This window comes from Carya illinoinensis, chromosome 10 (assembly GCF_018687715.1).
Source record: "Carya illinoinensis cultivar Pawnee chromosome 10, C.illinoinensisPawnee_v1, whole genome shotgun sequence".
In the NCBI taxonomy this organism is placed as follows: Eukaryota; Viridiplantae; Streptophyta; class Magnoliopsida; order Fagales; family Juglandaceae; genus Carya; species Carya illinoinensis.
In genome coordinates this window covers 39,312,531-39,338,345 of record NC_056761.1, presented here as the reverse complement: position 1 = coordinate 39,338,345, position 25,815 = coordinate 39,312,531, and the positions used below count along the sequence as shown (strand labels likewise).

At 35.1% G+C, this 25,815-nt stretch overlaps 3 protein-coding genes across 24 annotated transcripts; 1 reads left to right on the top strand and 2 right to left on the bottom strand.

Moving 5' to 3' along the window:
* Positions 1-9: 9 nt before the first annotated feature.
* LOC122279822 (hyaluronan mediated motility receptor) lies at positions 10-11,706 on the bottom strand. Of its 22 annotated transcripts, none has more exons than XM_043090678.1 (16): positions 11,559-11,706; positions 10,762-11,155; positions 8,502-8,552; positions 8,246-8,308; positions 8,077-8,139; positions 7,766-7,828; positions 7,594-7,656; positions 3,309-3,371; positions 3,137-3,199; positions 2,879-2,941; positions 2,714-2,776; positions 2,029-2,091; positions 1,607-1,666; positions 1,152-1,292; positions 923-1,018; positions 10-664 (listed from the first exon to the last, which is right to left on the bottom strand). In XM_043090678.1, exons 2-16 carry the CDS (start codon positions 10,987-10,989, stop codon positions 212-214), a joined length of 1,596 nt encoding a protein of 531 aa, XP_042946612.1. In that variant the 5' UTR covers positions 10,990-11,155; positions 11,559-11,706; the 3' UTR covers positions 10-211. The 22 variants fall into 22 exon arrangements, with proteins under 22 accessions (XP_042946612.1, XP_042946607.1, XP_042946611.1 ...); XM_043090673.1 differs by having other exon boundaries at positions 11,500-11,658; XM_043090677.1 differs by having other exon boundaries at positions 11,496-11,644.
* Positions 11,707-12,670: 964 nt separating this feature from the next.
* On the top strand, positions 12,671-16,923 carry LOC122279993 (thioredoxin H-type-like). The gene is made up of 6 exons (XM_043090929.1): positions 12,671-12,811; positions 13,274-13,351; positions 13,442-13,517; positions 14,908-15,027; positions 16,048-16,170; positions 16,495-16,923. Exons 3-6 carry the CDS (start codon positions 13,497-13,499, stop codon positions 16,645-16,647), a joined length of 417 nt encoding a protein of 138 aa, XP_042946863.1. The 5' UTR covers positions 12,671-12,811; positions 13,274-13,351; positions 13,442-13,496; the 3' UTR covers positions 16,648-16,923.
* Positions 16,924-18,504: 1,581 nt separating this feature from the next.
* Positions 18,505-19,308, bottom strand: LOC122278728 (D-2-hydroxyglutarate dehydrogenase, mitochondrial-like). The gene is made up of 2 exons (XM_043088910.1): positions 18,955-19,308; positions 18,505-18,807 (listed from the first exon to the last, which is right to left on the bottom strand). Exons 1-2 carry the CDS (start codon positions 19,306-19,308, stop codon positions 18,505-18,507), a joined length of 657 nt encoding a protein of 218 aa, XP_042944844.1.
* Between the last annotated feature and the right edge of the window lie 6,507 nt (positions 19,309-25,815).

Sequence of the window (25,815 nt, the reverse complement as noted above, 5' to 3'; positions counted from 1 at the left end):
TAGAATAAATAAATAAAAAGAGATCTAATTTTATTCGCTTCAGATTAATGGATTCAATCTATTCAAATGAAGATTAAAAAAAAAATGATATCCATACTTGGTCATTATTCTTTACTTATAAAAAAGAATGCTTTGATCATTAAATGACACATTTCTTCCGAGTATGAAAGAATGATAAAGCCAGTCTTACGCTCAGGTTAAGATAAGAAAGCTAATGGCTAGAGTTTTTGTTGACCAAGTCTGCGCCACTAACATATCTAGTAACAAAAGATATTAACCGGAAAGGAGCACCAACCAGGGGAGAGTCCGAAAGTGGCACAGCAGTTTTTTCATCATTATTGGCAGCCTGCAACTCTGTATCCTGGATTTCGTTTTCATCCATTGAAATTTGCACAATTTCTCCAGTTTCTTCAGATGCTAAAGAGGTGGGGATCACAGCAGCATGCTCAAAATCCACATTATCAATCCCAATATTTTCAATCTTCATTGGAACAATCTTGTTTGACTCCAACTCCTTTCCTGCTAGAGACAAATTTTCATTGGATTCCAATATGGGGTCAATGCTGGCAGTTTCAGTGGTCTCAAACATCTGAATAGACCCAGTCGCTGAAGGAAGCCCATCTGTTGTAATTCGTCGATCAAGCTCAACATACAACTTGTTTACCTGAGAGGAAGAAGAAAAGGCCAAACCCCAGTGACTACAAGTCAATTACTTTATACAACAACAACAATTGGTGTCACAATAATGAACCTTTAACCCAAGTCTAAAAGTCCGCGTACAACATGAAATAATTTGGTAGCTACATAACACTATCTAGATCAACATCAACACCCAATTAACGTCAAGCTTTTAGCCAAAAAGATTAATAAAAAATCCTGAGAATTAGCACACTTGTGGCAACCACAGACGTGCCATTTATACCTTCTCAACGAGCTCTGCATTTTCTGTCATCAATTTTTCAACCAGTGCAAGCGCTCCTTCCATCTGGGAGTTCAAGTCCTCGTGCTCAGAACCATGCTAAAACAACAAAGAAAGTAGTCCTATTATTCCTCGCTTTCTACCTTCTTTTTGTTATTTTATATATTTTTTAAGAGCATTTCGTCAGAAATTTCAAGGGATAAGAAATCTTGAAAAGCTAAAAAAAGCAAACCATTTTGAGGTCAACTGATAAGCTGGTAGATGAGGTACTCCTCTCAAGGTTCTGGATTTGTGACTGCAAACCAGATATGATGTCCATCAGTCGTTGGTTTTCTTGGAGGAGATTGCTCCTGAATTCTTCCAACTCCACCACCTGCCAAACTTTTTTTTAATTTCCCCATCAGAAAAAATGTAGAGCTCTGCTATGAAATCATACCTCAGGTAGAATGCACATGCAATAATGAAGTTCCTTTGTTTTTAAGTTTCTTTTTTTCACAATGAGTCAACTAGTTAGAATACACAAGCCATAGCTCAGTCCCTTTCTTGACCAGCAGACAATCAAATTATTAAAATTCTCCAACAGACTCAAGACAAGAAGGTGACCATGTTCACACACAGCCTTGGATTCAATAAGCCAATTAAAATGAGACTTCCACGTGGATAAATTAGGTCAATTATGCCACGTACCTGTGCCTGTAGTTTAGCAGCATCACCATGCAGGTTTGCAAGTGTTTCTTTGGTTGAATTCTGTACGGGAAACATATGTCACTGCCTTTAGTATGTTGCAAACATACTGAGTTGCAGAAAGGCAGGCATGGGATAACATTTTCAATATGGGCGCTCAAATCAATCCAATACCCAAGGCATAAAATGAGATAAATTACTAATTTTCTTAGAAACTAAACCATAAATATAAATATAAATAAATCATGTTTTCCGCTAATTTTTTTTTTTTTTTTTTTTTTTTTAATGAAAACCAACAACTTTACCCTACTTCAGCTTATTGATAAGCCAAACTATTTATTTCCTACAATGTCACTTACAAGATGCTGGAAAAAACCATATCCACATACACTCCAAAAATCAAAAATAAAAATTAAAGTTGTTACCTCCTTTATAATCCAAAAACCTTTCTCCCTCTCTAAGTGTTTGACTTTTTCCTCTAAACTTTCCTGTGGAACATTGGACGAGTAAATTCATCACTGAATTCCAATGTTATTGGAAAGATCTTACAATGATCAACTATATGCATACATTTGAAAAAAGAAAAACAAAAAGCCAAAAGGAATGACATAAAGACAACAAACAAGGTGAAATAATATTATTAGCACTAAAAAGAAGAAGTGAAGAAATACAAAAGTACCCCTTTCAAACCTAAATTTGCCTTTTCCTCTAGTAACTGACTGATTTTGCCCTCCAACACAGCCTATGTGTTGCAAAGGATTAAATTACTTTCTTCTAAATTGCATGTTGACCAGAAATAAATTATTATAAATATTAATAAAAGCAAGCACAATCATGGCACTGCCGATGGGGACAAATTGCAGATAGGCATAAATGATCTTTAGTTGGAATTTTAAGTATTAGAGCTATATATATCACTCAACTCGCCTCTTGTAGTTGTACAATTATCATCTCTAGACCAGCCTGAAATTATAACATTAGATAAACTAGCCCATAAAAAAAAATAAAAAATATAGTTGCGATATGGACAGTGAAGATAAGGAAAATCCATTTAAAAATTCACTAAATCATAGTCAGTCCAGTCTCTCAGTTAAACTTAAATTATTCAACCTCCTTCTGTATGTATGAATGGCATTCGTGTTGTAATTGATTGATTGTCTCTTCTAAGGTAGCCTGTACAAGAAGATAAAATTTAAATACAAAATAAGTTTAGAAGCTCAAAACCCTATAAATTTACCAAAATACCATTCAATGATTAAATTTACATTGTATTACCTTTCTTTTTATATGTGACTGATTTTCGTTTTGTAATAATTTGACAGTCTCTTCCAAGGAAGCCTAAATTTTAACAACAAAATGAAGCATACAATCAAAAGGCTGAAGAATGATGCAATCTGCGCCTGCCATTTCTCGATTAAATTTAAATCAATGTACCTCTCCTACATCCACTTCACAATATGCATAAAACCAAAAGCAGGAAATATTGTAATATAATTGAAAAACAAGAAAACAGGCATGCAGATTAACATCTACCTCTTTCTGTATGAACGAATGATTTTTTTGTTGTAATTTTTTGACTTTCTCTTCTAAGGTAGCCTGTACAAGAAGATCAATTTGAATACAAAAGAAGTTTAGAAGCAAATCCCTACAGACTTTCCAAAATACTCGATAATCTATTCTCTGGATTAAATTTACACTGCATTACCTCTTTTTTTATATAACACTCATTTTCATTCTGTAACACTTTGACTCTCTCTTCCAAGGAAGCCTATATTTAAAAAAAAATAACAAATGAAATGCACAATCAAAAGGCCGAAGAATGAAACAATCTTCGCCTGCCTTTTCTCTACTAAATTTTTTTTTTTTTTTTATAAGTAAGAGAAAAATATTATTAATCAGAAAATAGGCAAAGCCCGTATATACAGGAAGTATACATAATACCTAGGGGCGTTCTCTGTGTGATGAAAAAATTGAAGCGTTTCTCTACTAAATTTTTTTTTGATAAGTGTTAGAATATATTGTCTATAATGTGTTTGTATAAGGGTATATGGGTCTCTTGTATTTAGGGTATATATATACACTTGTACGTACACTGTGAATAATAAGAAAACAGAGTATTTTTTCCTCAAATATCGTCTACATGGTATCACGTCCCCCACGTGCACCCCCACGTGCACCTCTACCACTCCGACCTCCACGCTCAGCAGAAGCAACATAGGAAGCAGTTAAAGCAGATCTCTCATTACTCTGATCAGAAGACAATGTAGCTCGCTGAAGTCGGGAGAATATATCAGGAAATGAGGGAAGCTGTGGACTTGCCAAAATTTGAGAACGCACTGACTCATACTTCGGTTTTAAGCCAACAAGAAAACGAACGATATTAAAATCTTCTCATTGTTTTAGCATACTTGGAACAAGTGATGGGTTGATACATTTGACACTGCTCAAGAGGTGTGGGGGTTTTTGGGTCACACAAGGAACATCGAGGTTTGTTGAGCGGTTTTTGGGTCACACAGGGGTTTCATCTTCCACAGCTACTCTTACCCACTCAGGTATAGCATCCGCATATCTTGTCTCATCCACTCAAGGTCCATGGATCATTGATTCAGGAGCTAATGAACATTTGACCGGTTTGTCTTTTGCCCTGTCTAAGTTAAATACTGTACCATCTGTAAAAAGTGTCACTCTTGCTAATGGTTCTTTTGCTAAAGTTACAGGCATTGGATCCACTAAACTCACTGACTCTATATCCTTGTCATTTGTCCTACATGCTCCGAGTTTTCCTTTTAGTTTGTTGTCTATTAGTAAGATTACTCAAAATCTACAATGTTCAGTGACTTTTTATCCCTCTTCATGTGTTTTTCAGGATCTCAAGATGGAGAACAAGATTGGTACGGGGCATGAAGCTGGTGGTCTGTATTACCTTGATGTTCAACAGTCACCCACTCGAGCTCTTACAACCCCCTCATCATCTGCTTTTGAATGGCACTGTCGCCTAGGTCACCCCTCACTTTCTCTTTTGAAGTGTCAAATTAGGAACTTGGGAAGTGTCTCCATTTTCTTGTGAAGCGTGTCAACTTAGTAAACACCATCATGTGTCTTTTGTTCCTCGTATTGATAAACGAGCGTCGAGTCCTTTTGAATTGGTTCACTCTAATATATGGGGACCAATCAACATTGAATCAAACAAGTTTCAATATTTTGTTACATTTGTTGATGACTACTCTCGTGTGACATGGTTGTTTTTTATGAAGGCCAGATCTGAACTTCTTTCCATATTTTAAATGTTCTGGAAACAAATTAAAACTCAATTTAACAAAAAGGTTCAGATTTTGCGTTCTGATAATGCTAGAGAATATCTATCTAGTGCCTTTGCTGCTTACCTAAGTGACAAATGAATTGTTCATCAAACATCATGTTCATCTACACCCCAACAAAATGGGGTGGCTGAATGCAAAAACCGGCATTTGTTAGATGTAACCCGAGCACTATTGCTACATATGCATGTTCCTAAACGGTTTTGGAGTGATGGTGTTCTTACTGCTTGTCATCTTATTAATCGTATGCCTTCATCAGTTCTTAATGGTTCATCTCCCTTCTCAGTCTTGTTTCCATCATCTTCACCTTTTTCTCTTCCGCCAAAAATCTTTAGATGTGTTTGCTTTGTTCATAACCTTGGTCCAGGCTTTGATAAACTTGACCCCCGTTCTACCAAGTGTCTCTTTGTTGGTTATTCCCGGACTCAAAAAGGATATCGCTGCTATAGTCCTGCTCTTAGACGCTATTTCACGAGTGCTGATGTTACTTTCTTTGAGTCCATACCCTATTTTTCAAATACATCTTCGAGTGTTGAGTGTGATCCTCTACCATTACCTACTCTTACATTATCTCCCTCACACTCACCCAACCTTCCCCAACCTTCCCCAGTTCCTTTACAGGTTTACTCACGTCGCTTGCGGCCGCCGGCTCCCATGCCCCAACCAGTCGTGCCTCCATCTTCAGATCCTGAGTTGCCCAATACTTCGGACTCTCTACCTATTGTTCTTCGCAAAGGTAAACGTTCTTGTGTTACTCAACATCCTATTAGTTAATTTGTTTCATATCATGCCTTATCCCCTTCATTCTCATGTTTTACATCTCAAGTTTCAAAACTCTCTATTCCTAAGACACTTCAGGATGCATTATCTGATCCGGGATGGAGGACAGCTATGGAAAATGAAATGGATGCTCTTCATCATAACGGCACATGGGATCTTGTTCCACTACCACCTAGTAAACAACTTGTTGGTTGTAAATGGGTGGGTATACACTATCAAATTTCATCCTAATGGTTCTGTAGAACGACTGAAAGCCCGCTTGGTTGCAAAGGGCTACACTCAAACCTATGGCATTGACTACGAAGAAACGTTCTCTCTAGTTGCCAAAATCTCTTCTGTTCGAGTGCTAATCTCTCTTGCTGCTAATTTAGACTGGCCCTTATTTCAGCTGGATGTAAAAAATGCATTCCTTCATGGCGACTTGCATGAGGAAGTTTATATGGAGCAACCACCTGGGTTTGTTGCTCAGGGGGAGTATCGAGGTACTGTATGCAGGTTGAAAAAGGCATTATACGGTTTGAAACAATCTCCTCGAGCATGGTTTAGAAGGTTCTCTGATGCTATATTGACATTTGGTCTTCACAAATGCCAAACAGATCACTCGGTATTTCACTTGCATAGTGATGCAGGTCACATTTTGTTGGTTGTATACGTGGATGATATTGTAATTACTGGGAGTGACTCTACTGGAATTATTAGACTAAAGCAATTTTTACATGATCAGTTTCAGACGAAAGACTTGGGCAAGCTTAAATATTTCCTTGGAATTGAAGTCAGTAGATCTAAAGAGGGCATCAACCTATCTCAGAGGAAATATGTACTTGATCTTTTGGAAGAAACCGGCATGTTGGGTGCACGACCTATTGACACTCCTATGGATCCCAATCGTAAATTCTTGAAAGAAGAAGGGGAGTTGTTTAGAGATCTAGGTATGTATCAAAGACTTGTTGGGAAATTGAACTATCTTACCATCACTAGACCAGACATCTCTTATGCAGTGAGTGTACTGAGTCAATTTTTAAAAACACCTAGGATCTCACATTGGGATGCTGTAATTCATATTCTTCGTTATCTCAAGCGAGCACCTGGCCTTGGAATACTATATCGACCAAATGGACATCTTAGAGTTGAAGCATTTTCAGATGCTGATTGGGCAGAATCTCCTTCATATAGAAGATCTACTACGGGATATTGTACTTTTGTATGAGGTAACTTGGTTACATGGAAGAGTAAGAAACAAACAGTAGTAGCTCGTTCTAGTGCAAAAGCTGAATACAGGGCAATGGCACATACTACTAGTGAGCTGACATGGTTACAACACTTTCTTCAAGAGATTGGGTTTCCAGCTCCTATCCCTCTCCAGCTATTTTGTGATAACCAAGTTGCACTGCATATTGCCTCTAACCCTCTAACCCTGTGTTTCATGAGAGGACTAAACATATAGAGATTGATTGTCACTTCATTAGAGATAAGATACTAAGTGGTGACATTGATACACCTTTTGTGAAGTCCGCAGATCAACTCGCAGATGTGTTTACTAAATCCTTGTGTTGGAGTCGATTAAAACCTATTTGTTTCAAGCTAGGTTTATATGATGTATATACCCCAGCTTGAGGGGGAGTGTTAGAATATATTGTCTATAATATGTTTGTATAAGGGTATATGGGTCTCTTGTATTTAGGGTATATATATACACTTGTATGTACACTCTCAATAATAAGAAAACAGAGTATTTTTTCCTCAAATATCGTCTACAATAAGTAATTTCTCTACTAAATTTAAATCAATGTACCTCTCTTAACATCCACTTCACAGTATGCATAAACTCAAAAGCAGGAAATTATGTAATATAATTGAAAAACAAGAAAAGCAGGCATGCAGATTATCATCTACCTCTTTCTGTACGTAAGAATGATTTTTTTGTTGTAATTGTTTGATTGTCTCTTCTAAGGTAGCCTGTACAAGAAGATCAATTTGAATACAAAAGAAGTTTAGAAGCAAATCCCTATAGACTTTCCAAAATACTTGATAGTCTATTCTCTGGATTAAATTTATACTGCATTACCTCTTTTTTTATATGCCACTCATTTTCATTCTGAAACATTTTGACTGTCTCTTCCAAGGAAGCCTATATTTTAAAAAAATAACAAATGAAATGCGCAATCAAGAGGCCAAAGAATGAAACAATCTTCACCTGCCTTTTCTCGACTAAATTTAAATCAATGTACCTCTCTTAACATCCACTTCACAATATGCATAAACTCAAAAGCAGGAAATTATGTAAAATAATTAAAAAACAAGAAAAGCAGGCATGCAGATTATCATCTACCTCTTCCTTTTCTTTTCTTTTCTTTTTTTATAAGTATTATCATCTACCTCTTTCTGTATGTACAAATGATTTTTTTGTTGCAATTGTTTGACTGTCTCTTCTAAGGTAGCCTGTACAAGATCAATTTGAATACAAAAGAAGTTTAGAAGCAAATCCCTATAGACTTTCCAAAATACTCGATAGTCTATTCTCTGGATTAAATTTATACTGCATTACCTCTTTTTTTATATGCCACTCATTTTCATTCTGCAACACTTTGACCGTCTCTTCCAAGGAAGCCTATATATAAAATAAAATAAAATAAATGAAATATGCAATCAAACGGCCCAAGAATGAAACAATCTTCGCCTGCCTTTTCTCAATTAAATTTAAATTGAAGTACCTCTCTTAACATCCACTTCACAATGGAAATCAAACCAAAGCAGGAGATTATGAATTACAAGAAAACAAGTATGCAGATTAACATATCTACCTTTACCGCTCTTTGGAGCCACTGTTGCTTCTCAGCTTCTACTAAAATGAACTACATGCAGACATTTACAAAAGGATTCCTAAGCAGTTAGACACAAAAAGAATCTAGAAGTAAACTAAGAAATGTTGAACGATTTTGAAATCCTTGACAATTGTAAAATGTGTCACTCAATTGTCTCCGCTTTCTTCACATTAAATCAATGCATATTGAAGAAGACATAAATTCTAAACCATAATTATATGAGGCTTACTTACGTGGACTTCACCAGGAAACTCCAACTTCTATCATGTCTAAGTTGTCCTAGGTACAATACATGCACCATCTCAAGAGAGTGGTGCAGTTGCTCTGGTACCTCCAAGTATATATTTATAATACAAATTTTATTCGGTCCATATATAATTTTTCTTTTTAATAAGTAAAAGATAGAAAACACTAAGTTAAGAATGATAAGTCCATACATAATTTACTACACAACAAATTATTTTTAAACAGAGGAGGTCCTAGCAGACAATCCAAAAGTATATACTCATTACAAATTCTTTTTTGTTTTTTTTTATAGGTATATACTCTTTACAAATTTGAGCCTTAGATCTAACCCAATCACATTTAGATCCTTTGACAACTGGCAAGGCCTGAAGACTTAATTCACTAATTTACTCGATACTAAAATTTTGTACCACAAATTAATTGTAATGCCCTAATGGAAAACCCAAACTACATGGTCTATACTCCAAAAGGACTAATCAATGATACAATTGGAGCCCCATTGGAACCTTATAAAGAGGAAAAACTGCTCATTCCCAAGCAATGTGGGATCCCATACACCACCTACCCTTATCCTTATCATATGGGGTATCACATTAATAATTGGTTCTCTGCAACATGTTATACTCACCAGTAAATCAGGACGATATAAATGACTTAAAAAATCTATATTAATGATTGTCTGTCATTTTCATTACCAGTACTAACCATAGAATGTCAATCGTGCTTTATACTAGGATGCCAATCTGGCTTTACAAACCTCATTGCTGGATTCCATTTCACTCACTTCCTACTTTTTCCTAGACTAACGCAATTACACTATCAAAATGGGATTTCCCATTAAAGAGTTGACAAAACATCTAGTTTCATAGTGATTTCACTATCTGTACATAGGTGATAAAATCGTATACTTTTTTTTTCTTTTTTTTATATCCGTGGGTGTCCGGACCAGCTTACGGGCACCTCGACTAATCCCACGGGGCCCTGAACTTAACGGTCAAGTAAATCTCCAGTGGCCTTGAGGGGACTCGAACTGGTGACTATTAGAGAGCAAACTCAAGACCTGACCAACTAAGCTACCCCTCAAGGTTAGTGATAAAATCGTATGCTAATTTAGAAATGCATAAAAAAAAAATTGTTTACATAAGTAGTCTTACGTTTTTCTTATAATGAACTAAAAAGAAGTGTCACAGTTGAGAAATCTACCTAATTACAAAAATCATCCAAGAATAATAGTTAGATTGATAAATTAATGTGTATGCTGAGAAGTGTTGCAGTCGACAAATCGGCATAAATACTTAAATTAGCAAAGAAAAATAGTTAGACCAGATTAAAGTCAGATGGATTGTGCCTGGAAGAGGTGTACATTTTAAGGTGTTGGAAAGGCCTTATGGGCACTGTTCACATTGCTGCTGTGTCAAAAATAATTTCTCATTATATTATGCAGTGCCTGTGGATGGAAAGAAATGGTAGGTGCTTTGAAGACCAGGAGGGCTTCTTGGACGAGTGGAAGAGATTTTTTTTCAACACTCAATATTATTGCTATCATTGTTTGTAATGGGGATAGTCTTCATAATTTGCCTGTATCTATCATTATTGCTTGGTGGTTGCTGAGTATATTCTAATTTCTATGTATACATCCTTTCTACCCTTTTTTTTTTTCATTTCTGTACTTGGGCTATACTTTTTCTATCAATAAAGTTTTACTCTTACTTATCAAAAGTTTAAAAAAATAGTTAGACCGATAAAGTTTCGTTCAACCAACAAACAGTGCAACTGTGCAAAGCATAAACATAAATCTTCCTGGTTTAAGTTTTTTTTTTTTTTTGATAAGTAAGAGACATAAAAGCATAAACTGAGGTCTTCCATGGAGCAAGAAAACGCAGCCATTGGCATTCCTAAGTTCCTACACTAGCATCACGATGCGCGTTAAATGCTAGAAAATTAAACTTCAGATCGAAAAAACAAGTCAGATTGATCAAAATCCAAAACTTACCCCTTCTGTGCCGTTGGGGAGATGACCTTTGGGATCCACATTTATATTTTGCACATGATTATGAGCATCTGCAGTCTCAGAAACTTGACCATTATCATCCTGTCCATTACTCTCATGATTCTGGTCCAAAGAAGCTGTTTCTCCAGCATCAACCGCGATATCTTCCGTGGCTTTGCTCTGCTTCCGTTTCTTTTTCTTGTTTCTCTTCTTCTTCATCTCCTCTTCCATTTTCACAGCCCAAATTTCTGTTTTCCCCCCCTCAAAGTTCAATTCTCAAAGTCACTTTATTGCATAAGCAAAGAGCTATCAGATCCCTACAATATTAAAAACCGAAAAACAAAAAGGAACGGCCTTTGCACTTTCAAAACAACATATTGTATTCCAACTTCTTTACCTGGCATCACACAAAACAACTTTCTAATCAAACAAATTTGTACCAACGACAAAATAAATAAATAAATATATATATATATATATATATATATATATATATTTATAACAGTTTCAATATAGACAAGGCAGTAAAATCCGCCCAAACAATCTGACTTTTACTTAGGGTCACGTTTGCGGAATGCACGGACAGTTCAGTCTGATCTAAGCATTTAGGACATTGCGAATCTCAGGGGTTCAAATGCATAACTTCACGAAACCCTAAGGCTCGAGATACAGCTACAGCTATCGGAATTTAGGGAAAAAAAAAAACACAGATTGGAGGAAATGATTCAGAAACGTACGTACAGGTCTAAACCAAAGCGATGAAAGACAAAAGTTTCGAAAAATTGTTAATTGGAAACGACCTCTTCACTGAAATTGTTAGGGTTTACAGCGCGTTTATTGCTCCGAGAACAAATGCAAATATGCAATAACGATTAGGCGTCCCTGATAGAAGAAATTTATGCAAACGCCATGGTTGTGATTTGCGACTGTTATTTTACTGTACTACACCATCATGCACTGGATCATTTCCTTTCATTTATTTATTCGGGGACACGTTTCGTGCGTTCTATTAATTTTATTATATTTAAATAAAGTCGAGTAATAATTTATATATTAATATTAATTTTTTTATATTTAAAATTTAAATTAATATTATTTTTAATAAAATTTATTTTTTAATTAATTATATTAAATTGATACACAAAATAATATATAATTATATTTATAATTAAATTTTTTTATTCAATATTCACTCTCACAACTCAGCTCTTCTCAAAGTATTATATATTCTTTTATTTTTTAAATAAAATTTAAAAGTTGATGAGTAATGCCCTTAATGAAGTTTTCATTTTATTTTAGATAATTTATTTCAAATACACCCCATATTGGATTAATTTTAGGTTTGTAAAAATTCTATTCTTTACACATAACACAATTAGTATTGTACTTAAATTTGATTTGAAAGATAAAGAATAAAATTTGAAAATTATAAATTAAATCCTACTATTTAAATTATATAGATAGTATTAAAGATAATTAAAATATAAAAAATTATATACATCACTACTATCTCATTTTTATCATGTAAGATATGATACATTTATTATAATTGTATGTTTCTTTATCACTTAACGGTAATGAATATGTCACGTCCTACTTAATAATATAAAAATAAAATAAAAGTGTGGTGTAAAGTATTACTCGAGATATAGTTACGTGATATCAATGTATTTTCATAATATTTATGAAAATGAGTTAAAATGTAAATAACTTTTTATATAGCATTTGATGTATGAAGAAATAAACTTATAAATAATTTATTCAAAAAATAATAATTATAATTTAATTGTTTCATGTCAGTTGCAGCGACCGTTAGTTAACGATAACCAATTAGTCACAGATGTATGTAGTAAGTCCGCATGTGGCGGCCGGGCGTAGGGGTAAAAGGCTTTGCATTTCAGGAGTCAGTTGAGAGATCTGGGTCTCTCTCTCTCTCTCTCTCTCTCTCTCTCTCTCTCTGGTTTCTATTTTATACACAAAGAAATAACGTACAGATAGAACCAGTTTCTCGATCAATTACTTTAGAAATTCAACTCAAATCGCCTAGATTAAGGTAACATGCAGCCATGCAGGCAGGCTTCTCTTTTGTATATATTTCTCTTTTGCTTTTCCGTAATTTAGATTAATTATATATTTAGGTTTTATTTTTATTTTTTCCATGGAATTCTTTTCCATGCCCGCTTTGCTTTGCTTGTATAATGCTGACTTATGTTTTATTTCTAGGATTATTACAAATTACAACACTTGTTTATTTATTTAAATTTTCGTGTAATGCTTGTTGTTACAGCACCTCTTGTCACGATACAAATACATGATGCCAGTTGTGTCAATATGCAAACTCTCTTTTGAAATTGGATCATAATCACAAGTAGACTACCAACCCCATGCATTTCAACTTTTTTTAAATTTTTACAGGGACTGAGCAATTTTTAATTTTTATGCTGCCCTCTTCGACCCTTTGATTTCTCCTTTTCTCTTCTGTTATTTATTTATATATTTATTTTTGCGTGTGCAGTTGAAGTTGGTGGGTGTTAGTCGCCTGCAATTGAATTTGAGTTAATTTATCGGTTAGGGACTTGAAATTTTTTGTAAGGTGATGGACTAGTCTTCTTCAATTGCGATGAACTTTTCGGCTTCTTGTTTGTATATTGTCTTATAAATTAACTGACTGTTCGACTTTCAGGGCACTGCTGGACTTATACCGTTTAAGTTTAGCAGTTTGGACTGTAAACGTTAATATGGGACTTTGCTTGGGTAAGGTAAGTGTTGTGGAAAGCTTCTCTGAAATGAAAAAGAAAGATCTTCTCCTACATTTTGTCTGCTTATGGTATAGTATCACAAGAACTGCATGTTTGCTTTAATGTGCAAATTCAATCTGTGTAATAGTAATCTATCCAAAAAGGCATAATACCTCTTGTAGAATCGAAGTCTCAGCTTGAAACTGATGCATCCAGTTGGTCAAACTTCCTAAAAAAACCAGTCCATAAAATCTGTGGTTTAGGAATTAGTCCATGTTCTGAGAACTTGAAATGTAATTAGTGGGTTAAACTAGTCTCACCAGAATCTCAATTTTATATCTAGGAACTTGTGAAATTAACAAATATCAGCCTAGAATATCCAAGAGCATTATGCATAAGTTACGCATCTTTTCTCTATAGAAGTTTGAGTGAAAATCCAAGAAGAGACTTCTTTGACAGTAAAATTATTTCATGTATGTGATTCTTCCCTTATCATCTACTAAGGGTAGGTTTGGGGCCTCAGATGAGACAAAATTTTCATTTGATCTCATTTCATCTCATAACATCTTATTCCCAAACATAATTCAAACACAAAAATTTCAAACTAATCATTACAATTTTTTCAAACTTTTAAATGAAAAAATGAAAGTCACAAAGGAATTCTAAAGTAATTTCACAAACTGATGTGGCTTGATATGGTTCGTCAGATTGTAAAGTTAATTTTATTGTAAAGTTGATCTAATAGATCAGATGATAACGTCAGTCTGTAGAATTGTTTTATGTAATTCTTTTATGGATGTAGTAGTACTTTATTTTAACTTTATAATATTTTTTATTCAACTTTTTCCCTTTCATTTTCCAAAATCTAAAAAATATTCAATTCAAACTATCTCACTACTAATCACAAACTATCTTTTTACTATTTATAAAATTCTGATCTAATCTCACTCCCCAAACTTGTCCGGCTCTATTTGCAGTTTCACAGCAACATCTAATTATTGCATTTTTCTTCTAGCTGCATCAGAAAACTTGTATGTACTATGTGAGGCCTAGACCAAACAAAACACAACTTATCAAGAACACCGCAATGGGAAAGATTTCAGAAGAAAAATGTAACTCTTGGACCAATTTGTATGATTACCATTGATAGATTAATTCTCTCCCGCATGACTTGGAATTCGACACAGCATTAAAAGAAGACGGTTTATGGCCACTTAAATATTTCTGTGAGATAGCAGGCCATTTTGTTTATCTACTGCCTGGAAGAAAACATTGTTCATAACCATGCCAATAATTATCACACCTCATAGCCTCAAAGTGATGATTGTGTATGGCATATTATTTTCTATGTTCTTCATTGTTCACCTCAAGTTGTTCTGCGAGAAAGTTATGATGTTCATGATGCACGCAGCAAACTGAAGGAGGTGATTCTGAAGAGAATGTCAAGTTTTCTGGTGGGAATGTGCATCTTATCACCTCCAAGGAATCTTGGGATCAAAAATTGGTAGAAGCGAGTGGGGATGGCAAGATTGTAAGTATTCCATCACTTTGCTTTTTGCCAGGAATGGTGAACCATGTGGAATGAATGGAGCTTCATTGTCTTTTTAAGTCATTGTCTCTCCCACTGAATTGATTTTAATATTTCCCCACGAGTTATGTGTTACCTTATTTGTGAATTTGGTAACAATTACTTGATTGTATTCTTAGGTTCTATTGCTTTTGATCCTGATGGCAAAGGGGCAATGGATATCATCTAATAAGTGTTGCACATTCCAAGAAACATATCATGATTCTCAAGGGGGTGCCTACTAATCCTCACATTAGACATAAAATTTGCATAGAATACTTGTTCACCAAACAAATTGAACTCTTCTAGCTCTTGATTATCAAGAAGTCTCCATATTCATTTTTGTTCAGGATACCCTGCCAGTGATTTTTAACACATGATCTTACTAAAATCTTTTTGGGTATTTTTCTCAACCTCTTATCTGGACAGTATGATTAACATCAAAATGGCCTAGCAAATATACGGAACAATACCTCCTCTGTTTGTATCATTATGGAAGAGCTTTTGAAGCCTACCTTCTTAGATAAAATTTTGTGTTCCTAATACAACGTCTTTTGATGGTCTGGATCATCTTGCATAAACTCTGACCAATTTAATCTAAAGTAACATTATGATCTTATTTCTAGAAGTCATTTTGTGGATGCATGAGCTCAAACATGCCCGTGTTCTCCCTACATCTTCTTGCAACTCGAACATTAAAGTAGTGTCCTTGTCAAATCTCTCTCTCTCTCTCTCTCTCTCTCTCTCTCTCTCTCTCTCTCTCTCTCTCTCTCTCTCTCTCTCTCTCTCTCTCTCTGCGTGTGTATGAGTGTGTGTGTGTGTGAGAGAGAGAGAGAGAGAGAATTCCTATATGTGCTTGTACCTTATATTTAGTTCACTTCCTCGCTGCTTTGCCACAAAAGTTTCTATTGATTTGTTTCATTAGCGGTTTTTTTTCAGTTATTTTTTTCAATTTAATTTTAATTGAGGCTTTGTGTTCTACAGGTAATTGCAAACTTCAGTGCAACTTGGTGTGGTCCTTGTAAGACAATGGCACCATTTTACCGCGAATTATCTGAGAAATACCCATCGGTCGTGTTCTTACTGATTGATGTTGAAGAACTAACGGTAATTAACGAACATTTGTTGTACACTTTAGAAAAGATATTTAGTGCTACTTAAGTAGATCTTCCTCCTGGTACAATCACCTTAGTTCTTGTCCCTGGACATAAAAGGTTACCATCCGGCCTACGGCCAAACTATATCAGCTGACAAACATGCCCAACAAAAGTGTTATTAGAAAGGCAGAAAACAAGCATCCAATTAAGAAATAGCGTAAGATGATTTTTTTTTTTTTCATCTGTCTGGTAGATGCTTTTAGTTGGGTATTTTTAGCCTTAGCTTATGCTAAATCTATTGATGGTATAAGTGCCATGCTTGTGGGTGTCACAGGAGCTCAGCACTTCATGGGAGGTCAAAGCCACTCCTACATTCTTCATTCTTAGAGATGGACAGCAAGTTGACAAGCATGTAGGAGCCAACAAGTCAGAGTTGGAGAAGAGGATAACCGCAATTATAGATTCTACTACCCAACGTCAGAATTGACTGCTATGCATGTTTCTATCTAGTGAAAGGCTGCTCAATGTTTTGTATGCATGTCGCTGCGAATATGGATGCTTGGCTGTTGCCTTTATTTTTTGGGCTATTTTTCCTGTCTACTTGGCATGTAAATACCACTGTTAGGTGAATATCGTTCTTTCTTATTTTGGCTTGAAATTCTTGGGCTTTAAAGCTCAGAATTATTTTGAATCTGCTTTTCCCAAAGACCGACTGATCTAAGAAATATAATAATTTTATTCTGCACTACTATTTGGCTGGGTAGCTTTGGTCAACCCCACTTTGTAAATTGGTTTTCTGGAGCTAGAACCAAAATATCGGGTCCTCACGACCCTGCTTTTACTTCTAGAGTCTATGGCGTTGTATGAATACTTATACAAGAAGCTGAATGGGCTTGCATGCCGGCTCTTGCACAGGCCTTTGTTTTATTTTCCTAGGAAAATAAATACGACAAAGGAAGGAGACAAACATCTGGCAAAATAAAGAAAATGACGGAGATTTCAATTTAAGATTTTAATAATTGGAAAATACTAGAGCAATGTGCATATATATAAATGGTTTTTATTTTCTTTAATTTTTTAATCATTTTTTAAATATCCTTAATAAAAAATATATCTAAGTTCACTTATAATCACCTTCTTAACCATAAAAATAAAATAAAAATATATATGAGTAAACACATTTAATGGATATATTTGATGATCATACTTTTATTTTTCTTAACAAATGACACTCTAGGCCGGATGAGTATGAAAATCACACTGGCCAATCAACAAGTGCCACATAGACATTCTAAAAAAAATTGAAATGGACCCTCATACACCCTCCCACATCCCCTAGCTGCTCTCCCCCACCCTCCGTCACTCTCTCTCTCTCTAGAAATTTATTTCAACACAAAATCATGATTTGCAACCACAGGTTCTTCCTACGTTTTCTCTCCATCCCTCCGATTGTTGCTATGTAACTCCCATCTCCCAAAATCGTGATCCAATCTCCCAAAAAGTTTCCAAATATCTCTTCACAATTCATACATAATGGAGCTTTTCCTTAAGATGGGCATAGCAAATTTATTCCTTGAGTAAAGTCAGATGAGAACGAATGTGATCTTTGAGCGTCAAGAGATGTAGCCTAGCTCACATGGGTAGGAAATGAGAATGCATAGAGCAAGAACACAGGAAATGAGAAGAAGAGCAAGAACATGGAAAGGATCCCAAATGGCAAATAGTTCTTGCCTTGTGCTTTCCACCAAGAACCTCGAAGTTTGTCCTCCTCTTCATCCTAGACATCAGCAAACAAGTTTTCAAGATTAAACTAAAATTAAAGCACATCTTGTTGTACCAAATTGGAAGGTTAATTTCAAAATAATACTTCTCACTTGTAATAATGCTTCTGTAATAATGAACCTGATTGGGAATGGGTTGTTTTGTGGATTATGGATGCAGGAATGTAAATAGGAACTCAATGAAATGTAAGAAAATGATTCAGATATAAAGAAGAACAATGTAGTGGAAGTGTTTAATAGAATGATTCATAGACTCATATTCATACGTAATTGATAAGGGAAAACTTCGAGGGTTTTCCAACCTCCATACAGAAATTCAAACTATTCTCAAATTCCAGAATGATCCTACAAATTACCACCTCCCATCTATATACTGGGAGATAGCCCCTCCCATAGTCGTCAATCAGCAAAATAAGGCCATGGGCCAATTTTCTACAAACAATACTAACTAAGGCCATGGGCCAACAAGTTAGCAATTCAAATAAAACACGAGGGAAACAACTCAGCTAGGGGCCCATCAAGCCCGACCCAACTTAATTGGGTTCATTACATTGTCCACCCCTTTAAAGAACATTGTCCTCAAGGTTGAGAGCAAAAGGGGGTAGCACAGGCCATCCATCCAATAATCTAGTTCTTTTTCCTCTATCAAAAGGCCAATGAATTGATACTAGAAGGAGTTGAGTTTTTAGATTCTTACTCTTGAAATTCTCAACAAGCAGGTAAGTATTTGTTTTGAAGTCATCACCACCAATAACAACAAGCCCATCCCAATCAAGCTTTAATGTTATTTCTTCAACTTGTTCAAGCATTTCATCAAACAACTGAGGTGCCCTACCTTCCAAATGATCTAGAACCAGATCCAATGACTGATCATCCAAAAATTCAAATACATATAAAACCTCACCAAATCTCCTCTTCACTTCTAGTAGAAGTTTCTAGCAACTGAAATAGTCTTTACATGCAAAAAAAGCAAGATTCACTGAAGATAGTTTTGGAGGAATAAGAATGGAAACCTTGGTTATAATTCCTAAGGATCCTTCACTTCCTATAAATAAATTCTTTAAATCATACCGTGTATTATTTTTCCTTAGAGTCCCAAGCATGTCAAGCATATCATGATTTGCTAAAACAACCTCAATACCAAGTACATTCCCATGAAGAGATCCGTAAAGAACAAGATGCAAACCACTAGCATTAATTGAAACATTTCCACCAATCTGACAGCTTCCTTTTGCACCTAAGTCCAGTGGCATAATAAATTCCTGGTTGTCTATAAAAGAAATCAGGTTTTCCAAAATGCACCTTGCTTCACAAACCAATATACCACTGACCTCGTCAAAAAATATGACGTTATTCATTGAACCCATTTTCATAATCACTTCCGCCTACAACCTTGGGGTACAACAACCAAGTATTTCCACCTTGGGATACAACAACCAAGTTTTTGGAATTACAGTATTTAAGAACCCGAGAGACCTCCTCAGGGTACCTCGATTGTAGTAGAAGCTTACTAGAGCCGTTGTACTTCTGCATCCAGTCTGTGTTTGCAGAAAAAAGCCAAAAACACCCCACAGGAGTTCATTCCCTTCCTCTATCAAAGGGCCTAAAAACACCGTGCCCAGTGGGCCTAAATAACCATAATTGGTTATTTGGTAGGTTGTGATTGATATGGTTATTTGGTCTAATATCTATCAGGTGAATTATACCAAGGTTATAAAATAGGTGAATATCTACGCTATGTTCAACATCCAGGAACCAATTATGGTTTGTCATATCGTGATGTATTTTGGCATATTGTGAACCTCAAAATTGTGTCCTTATTTATAGGTGTAAAGATTCATATATGATTAACTTATTTGTAATATCATGTTGCGATATTATTTGATTATTTGGCAGGTTGGGATATTATTTGGTTATTTGGTCTAATATCAGGTGAATTATAGAAGGTGAATATTTACGCCATGTTCAACAAATTAGGTGAATATGTACGTCTTGTTCAACATCCAGGAACCATCTATTTTACATATCAAAAGTTTACAACTAACTTCTTCAAAATACAATCGGGCCATGTTCAACATCTAGCAACCCATCCAGTTTACATACCAAAAGTTTACAATCTACTAACACTTGAGATCTCCCTTCACAACAAAAAGAAAAAGACGCTAATATATTTTAATCCGAACTATCCATTTCCGTCTAACTTCGACCAAAATACATTTACGGTCCAAGCCAACCAAAAATTATTACAATCGATAACACCCAATACATACACAAAGATATGCGAATACATCTATTCTGTACGACCTGCTTCACAATTTTCTCCTCTTGCTTGTAAAGAATATCCTCTCTCTCAAGTAGTTTATCTTCCTTTTTCTGAACTTTATACTCACACAGCAATACATCCTCCTCCATTTTTCAAACTGCATTCTCTCTTGTGTAAATTTTGTCCTCTACCAGTTGAAATATATTTGTCCATAAGAAGAATTGGCACTTTGCTTCTTCCTATAGTGCAAAAGGTATATTTGAACCAGGTATGAATATGACACGTTAAAAAACAATACAAAAATATGACAAAAAAAACTATGTTTGACCATGTTGGACTTCAGGCATGCCTAAAATTTTCTTTCAGGATTTTTATTAGTTTTGAAGGTTTTTAATGGGACTTTCAAGCCATACCAACAGGTTGGTGATTCGAAAAAATCATCAACCATACATGATGCTGCGCTCAATGCCATAGGTTATCTATCTCAAACAGTGCACAAAAATGTTAAACTATTTCATGAAAGTAAGTAGAATGACCATAATGTGATTTTCAACAAGCTGTTAAAATGTGATGTTAAATACAACTCCAATCAAACAAATTAATAACTGCCAAATTTATAAGTGATGTTAAAATGTGATGTCAGCCACAACAATATATATATTTTGTAGTTGAGACATGGTTTTCACAAATTTTCTAGACTGGAAAACTCTGTTTTTTGAAAGCTAAAGGATAACTGCTTATAATCATCATCCATCTCATCCTTCCTAATTCATTAGAGAATTACACGTTGAAATTCTTCGATCACATGTTTGACGATTATATATGCTCTCTCTCTCTCTCTCTCTCTCTCTCTCTCTCTCTCTCTCTCTCTCTCTCTCTCTCTCTCTCTCTCTCTCTCTCTCTCTCTCTCTCTCTCTCTCTAACCTACAATATAAAGCTAAATATGGCATGCAATACAAATACTAAATATAGAAGGTTCAAACCTGCTTTTAGTGATCCGTTACAAAATGAGATTAGATTTTGGGGTGCACAGACTTTATCGATTTAAACAACTTTGATCAATGGGATTAGTACGTAGCTGTTAGAGATGGATTTTATAACATGATTTGGTTTTTTATAATGACTGGATTATTTATCTTATGGAAAATGATATAACTAACCAGGGATCCCATCCGTCTTTTGTCTGTGGACAAAGCAGTGCCCTTCCCTAGCTTATTTAGGGAAAACCAATCACGACAAGTGATTTCTATTAGCTCATCATACAACTATACTGCAATCAGACTACCCCAACCATCCTTGGACCCAAATTCAGGCTATTGACTACATTGTTGCTTAAAACCCTTAAAAATGTTGAGTCCCTTAGCATTTGTTTCAGTTGCTATATGTATATTTTTTTTTTCTAGGTATGTGGTGGGAAAGGTGTGACGCTCCCAAATTCCGTTTGGGATTGGACGGACATTTGAAGCGTCGAGACATGCAACACCAGGTTACCTGCCCCCATTCATGACATATAAGATGCAATGTTCCTAACATGCATTTAACATTATGCAATATTCGCAGCGGATAATTTTTTTCTTTAGCAATACTATGCACCAAATTGAAAATATCTCAAATGCTTAAAACATACTTCATACATAAAGATCCATTGAATAACTAAGATCACAGCACTAGTCCAAAATAGTTATAATCCAAAAGTACTGGAGATGCAACTCCATTGTACAAGTAGTAATTTACGTTAACTACTATATTAACATTGACGTCGCACCGTCGCTTAGTCAACTGTGTCTAGTTGATCAGCTCATGATTCTCCTTCAGGTCCTGTAACAAGATCTACCATTCGGGGGGAATGGTAGTTGGGGCTACCAATGTGAGATTTGATTACAAATCTCAGTAAGTTAACAAAAAAAACTTCCACACAAGCTAATGATGCATGCATGACAGTAAAAACATAAATTCATAATCAAATTCATAAGTAATTAAAGCATAACTTGGCGTACAACATAGCATAATTGACATAACTTAAATTGAAACATGAACTGAACTTGACTTGACATGAACTTGATCTGAAACTTGACTTACCATGAAAAATACATACTCCACAGTTGTTGTGACCCCATGTATTCTACGTGTAAATACATACTCCACAGTTGTTGTGGCCCCATGTATTCTACACAAACTTGACTTAACATGAAAAATACATACTCCACAGTTGTTGTGGCCCCATGTATTCTACGTGTAAATACATATTCCACAGTTGTTGTGGCCCCATGTATTTTACGGAAACTTATTCTTTAACTGCTTAAATACATACTCCACAGTTGTTGTGGCCCCATGTATTCTACGTGTCACAATTGTTGTGTCTCACGTAGTGTATGCGTCACAATTGCTGTGACCCCATACATAAGTAATCAAGATGAAATGTGACTGGAATACGAAATGACTGAAGCCCTGACGTAACATAACGTGACTTGAATATAACTTGAAATACATGACCAACTTGTGATAGAAATATTTCGTAACATTGCATAACATATAATAGACAACATATTTAACATGACATACTTGCAACAGTGAATATTACATGACTTGACATACATGTAATAGATGACATACTTAGCATGACGTACTTGTAAGGTACAGTAATATATGACAGAATATATTATGTAACAGATAAAAATTGACGACAGAATAAATTCTGTATAATAGACAATTACGTAATAACTTGGCATGGCATGACATATATGATAACATACATACATACACTGTAATTCCTTTACTTAGCACACATACACAATAGACTGCTAGTAAGTTAAAAGCTAACTTACCTCGATCTTCGCGTTTCTTACAAAACCTTAAGCGCGATCACAAGGAACTGTAATTAGTGATTCTAAAAGTTAGCACTAAATCACTAATAAATTGAAATATGGAAAATACTAACTTAAATAGTAAAATTTCCATTTTACTTTCTACATATGGGAAAATGACCGTTTTACCCATAACTTAAAGATTTTGCATACTAACTCCAAAAGTCACCAAAATTTACATGCCTCATGTAAATTTTATCCTCAATTCAAATATCAATTTAGAAAAATTTAAAACTAATCACAACTATTAAAACTCCATAGGGCCGAAATTCTCATATGCTATTTCTATTGATTTTTTGTTTCCAACTTGTTTTGATCAACCTTTTGATCTATGACTTATAAATATGTGATCTTCAAACCAAACCATCACATGGTTTAAAAAGATGTCCTAAAACATATATAAGCTTCTAATTCAAGATCACATGGTTAAAAATTAACCAAAACATAAATTTAGCCAAGAATATCCACACTTTGGCTTATCTGAATATCTCTTTACATAAAATTTCATATCTTTGAAACTAATATCAAGTATCTTCAAAATAATAATATAACATGTATATAAAATGCTTAGGATCCTCAAATAAAATTATCAAAGTCATTAGAATAAGTTTAGACCACCAAAGAGTTAAACTTTCTCAAAACAGAAACTGTTTTTCCTCTTCCAGTTTCTAAGTTTCTAAATCTAAAAAAATCTTTCATCAAAACCTTTAATCATGCAAAAATCCTCAACCAATAGTCATATATACATGTTAACAATACTTCATAAAAATTTCGGACCAATATCTATCCATTAGCTTGGTCAAAAACTCCAAACTATAACATATTCTCCAGTTTATCTCCCAGAATGACCTTTCTATAGTTTACACAATATTTGACTGACCGAATGATCTTCAAATGGGGCAAATAAGATATCCATGTAAACTAGACTAAAAAAGAAACAACTTATATGAAGGAGACTTTATGATAAAACACTTACAAAAGCTTCGAAATGGGCGTGCAAAAGAACTCCTAAAAGCTGTCCGAGAGAGAGTGTTTGATAATCTTTTATTGGAAGGTGTAATTGAAGATAAGTTCGTGGGTGCTGGCTGGAGACACTTATGGACGAGATAAGGGAGATGATAAGGCTGGAGTTGAGAGTTGAGTGTGGTTTTCTCCTACCCAAAATATCTATAAAAGATTATCTCAAAATATTCTATCCAATAATATCTATAAAAATCAGCTCAATATATTTTCCAAATGTGGAGTAGACTTGGGAGAGTAAGGTTACTAAAATCTTTCCATGTGTCCAAATAAAATTTCGCTAACCTAATTTGGATATTAAACACTGTGATTTTGAAAACACTGTGCTTAGTACGTTTACAGAGGTTACTATTCACTCCAAAAATAAACGTAATGAACTTAGTACTGAAAAATCATAAATATTCAATTAAGCATATTGGTGTAGACTATAATGTATTCTGACATTTCTAACTATCTCAAATAATTAAAATCGCACTTCGGATACCATAGTAAATAATAACACTAACTATGTAGTTAGACTAAAACCTATACGATTAATGGATTCGTGAAAACTTATGGGGTCTTCACGAGGTTCCTAAAGTCAAAAGAAATTCCACAATTGAATTTCTAGCGGGGCTGTTACAAAAGGTGAACAAGAACATTGACAAATTCAATTTGCCAGTAGCACTCAACAGGTATGTCCATCTTTCTTGGTTATTCTGTCATCATTTGTTAATACCACCAAAATGATGACAGAAACCATTTTTCTCTTGTTAATACTACAAGAGACAAATGAAGGATAACTTCAAGAGCAAAAACACAATCTCTGAAACCACAACACGACAAACTCAATGAAAAAATATATGTTTTATTTAATATCAAAACTCTATAAACATTTTTCCCACAACAAATGCAAAATGAGGGGGGTAAAATCCAACTTTCAAGAGTAAAATCACAACCTTAGAAACCATATCTCCAAGCATTAATAAACTAAAAAAAATTAAAACAAAAAAAACCAATCAAAGTGAGAAAGGGATTATCTTACCATTGTGGAGTGGAAGACACGCACCAACGGGGACAAAGGTTTTTTTCAATTCGGGAACTAAGAGAAGCAAAATGGGAAGGGGATTTTTGTGATTCAGAAGTGACTCGGAGCAGAATGGGAAGGGGATTTGTGTGGTTCGGAAGTGACTCAGAGTAGAATGGGAAGGGGATTTTTGTGATTCAGAAGTGACTCGGAGCAGAATGGGAAGGGGATTTGTGTGGTTCGGAAGTGACTCAGAGCAGAATGGGAAGGGGATTTTTGTAATTCAGAAGTGACTCAGAGTAGAATAGATCTTCTCTCTGGGTTTGCGACTGCGATTTATTTTAGGCTTACGAAGGAGATGAAGAGACTATGTGATTCATAAGTGAGCGGAGGAAGGTCTGTATGATCTAGGTTTTCTGTGATTTGAAATTTCCACTAAGATTAGATCCGTTCACCATCGATTCTGTAAGTGGAGAGGAAGCTGAGAGGAATCGTGTTTTTGAGAGGAGCAGAGTGGGTTTGAGGGAGACGAATCGAAGTTGGAGAGAAATCGTGTTGCTCGGTTTCGGGGAGGGGGGGAGGATAGATGGCTTTCAGGCTTCCAACTTCCAAACAGTGTAAGTGGAAACCGTGACATTGCGGTCAGACCGGGTTTGCCATGTCACGGTGTGGGGTGTATGCGCGTGGACTGGCCTTAGACTAGATTTTTCCTTTCTACAAA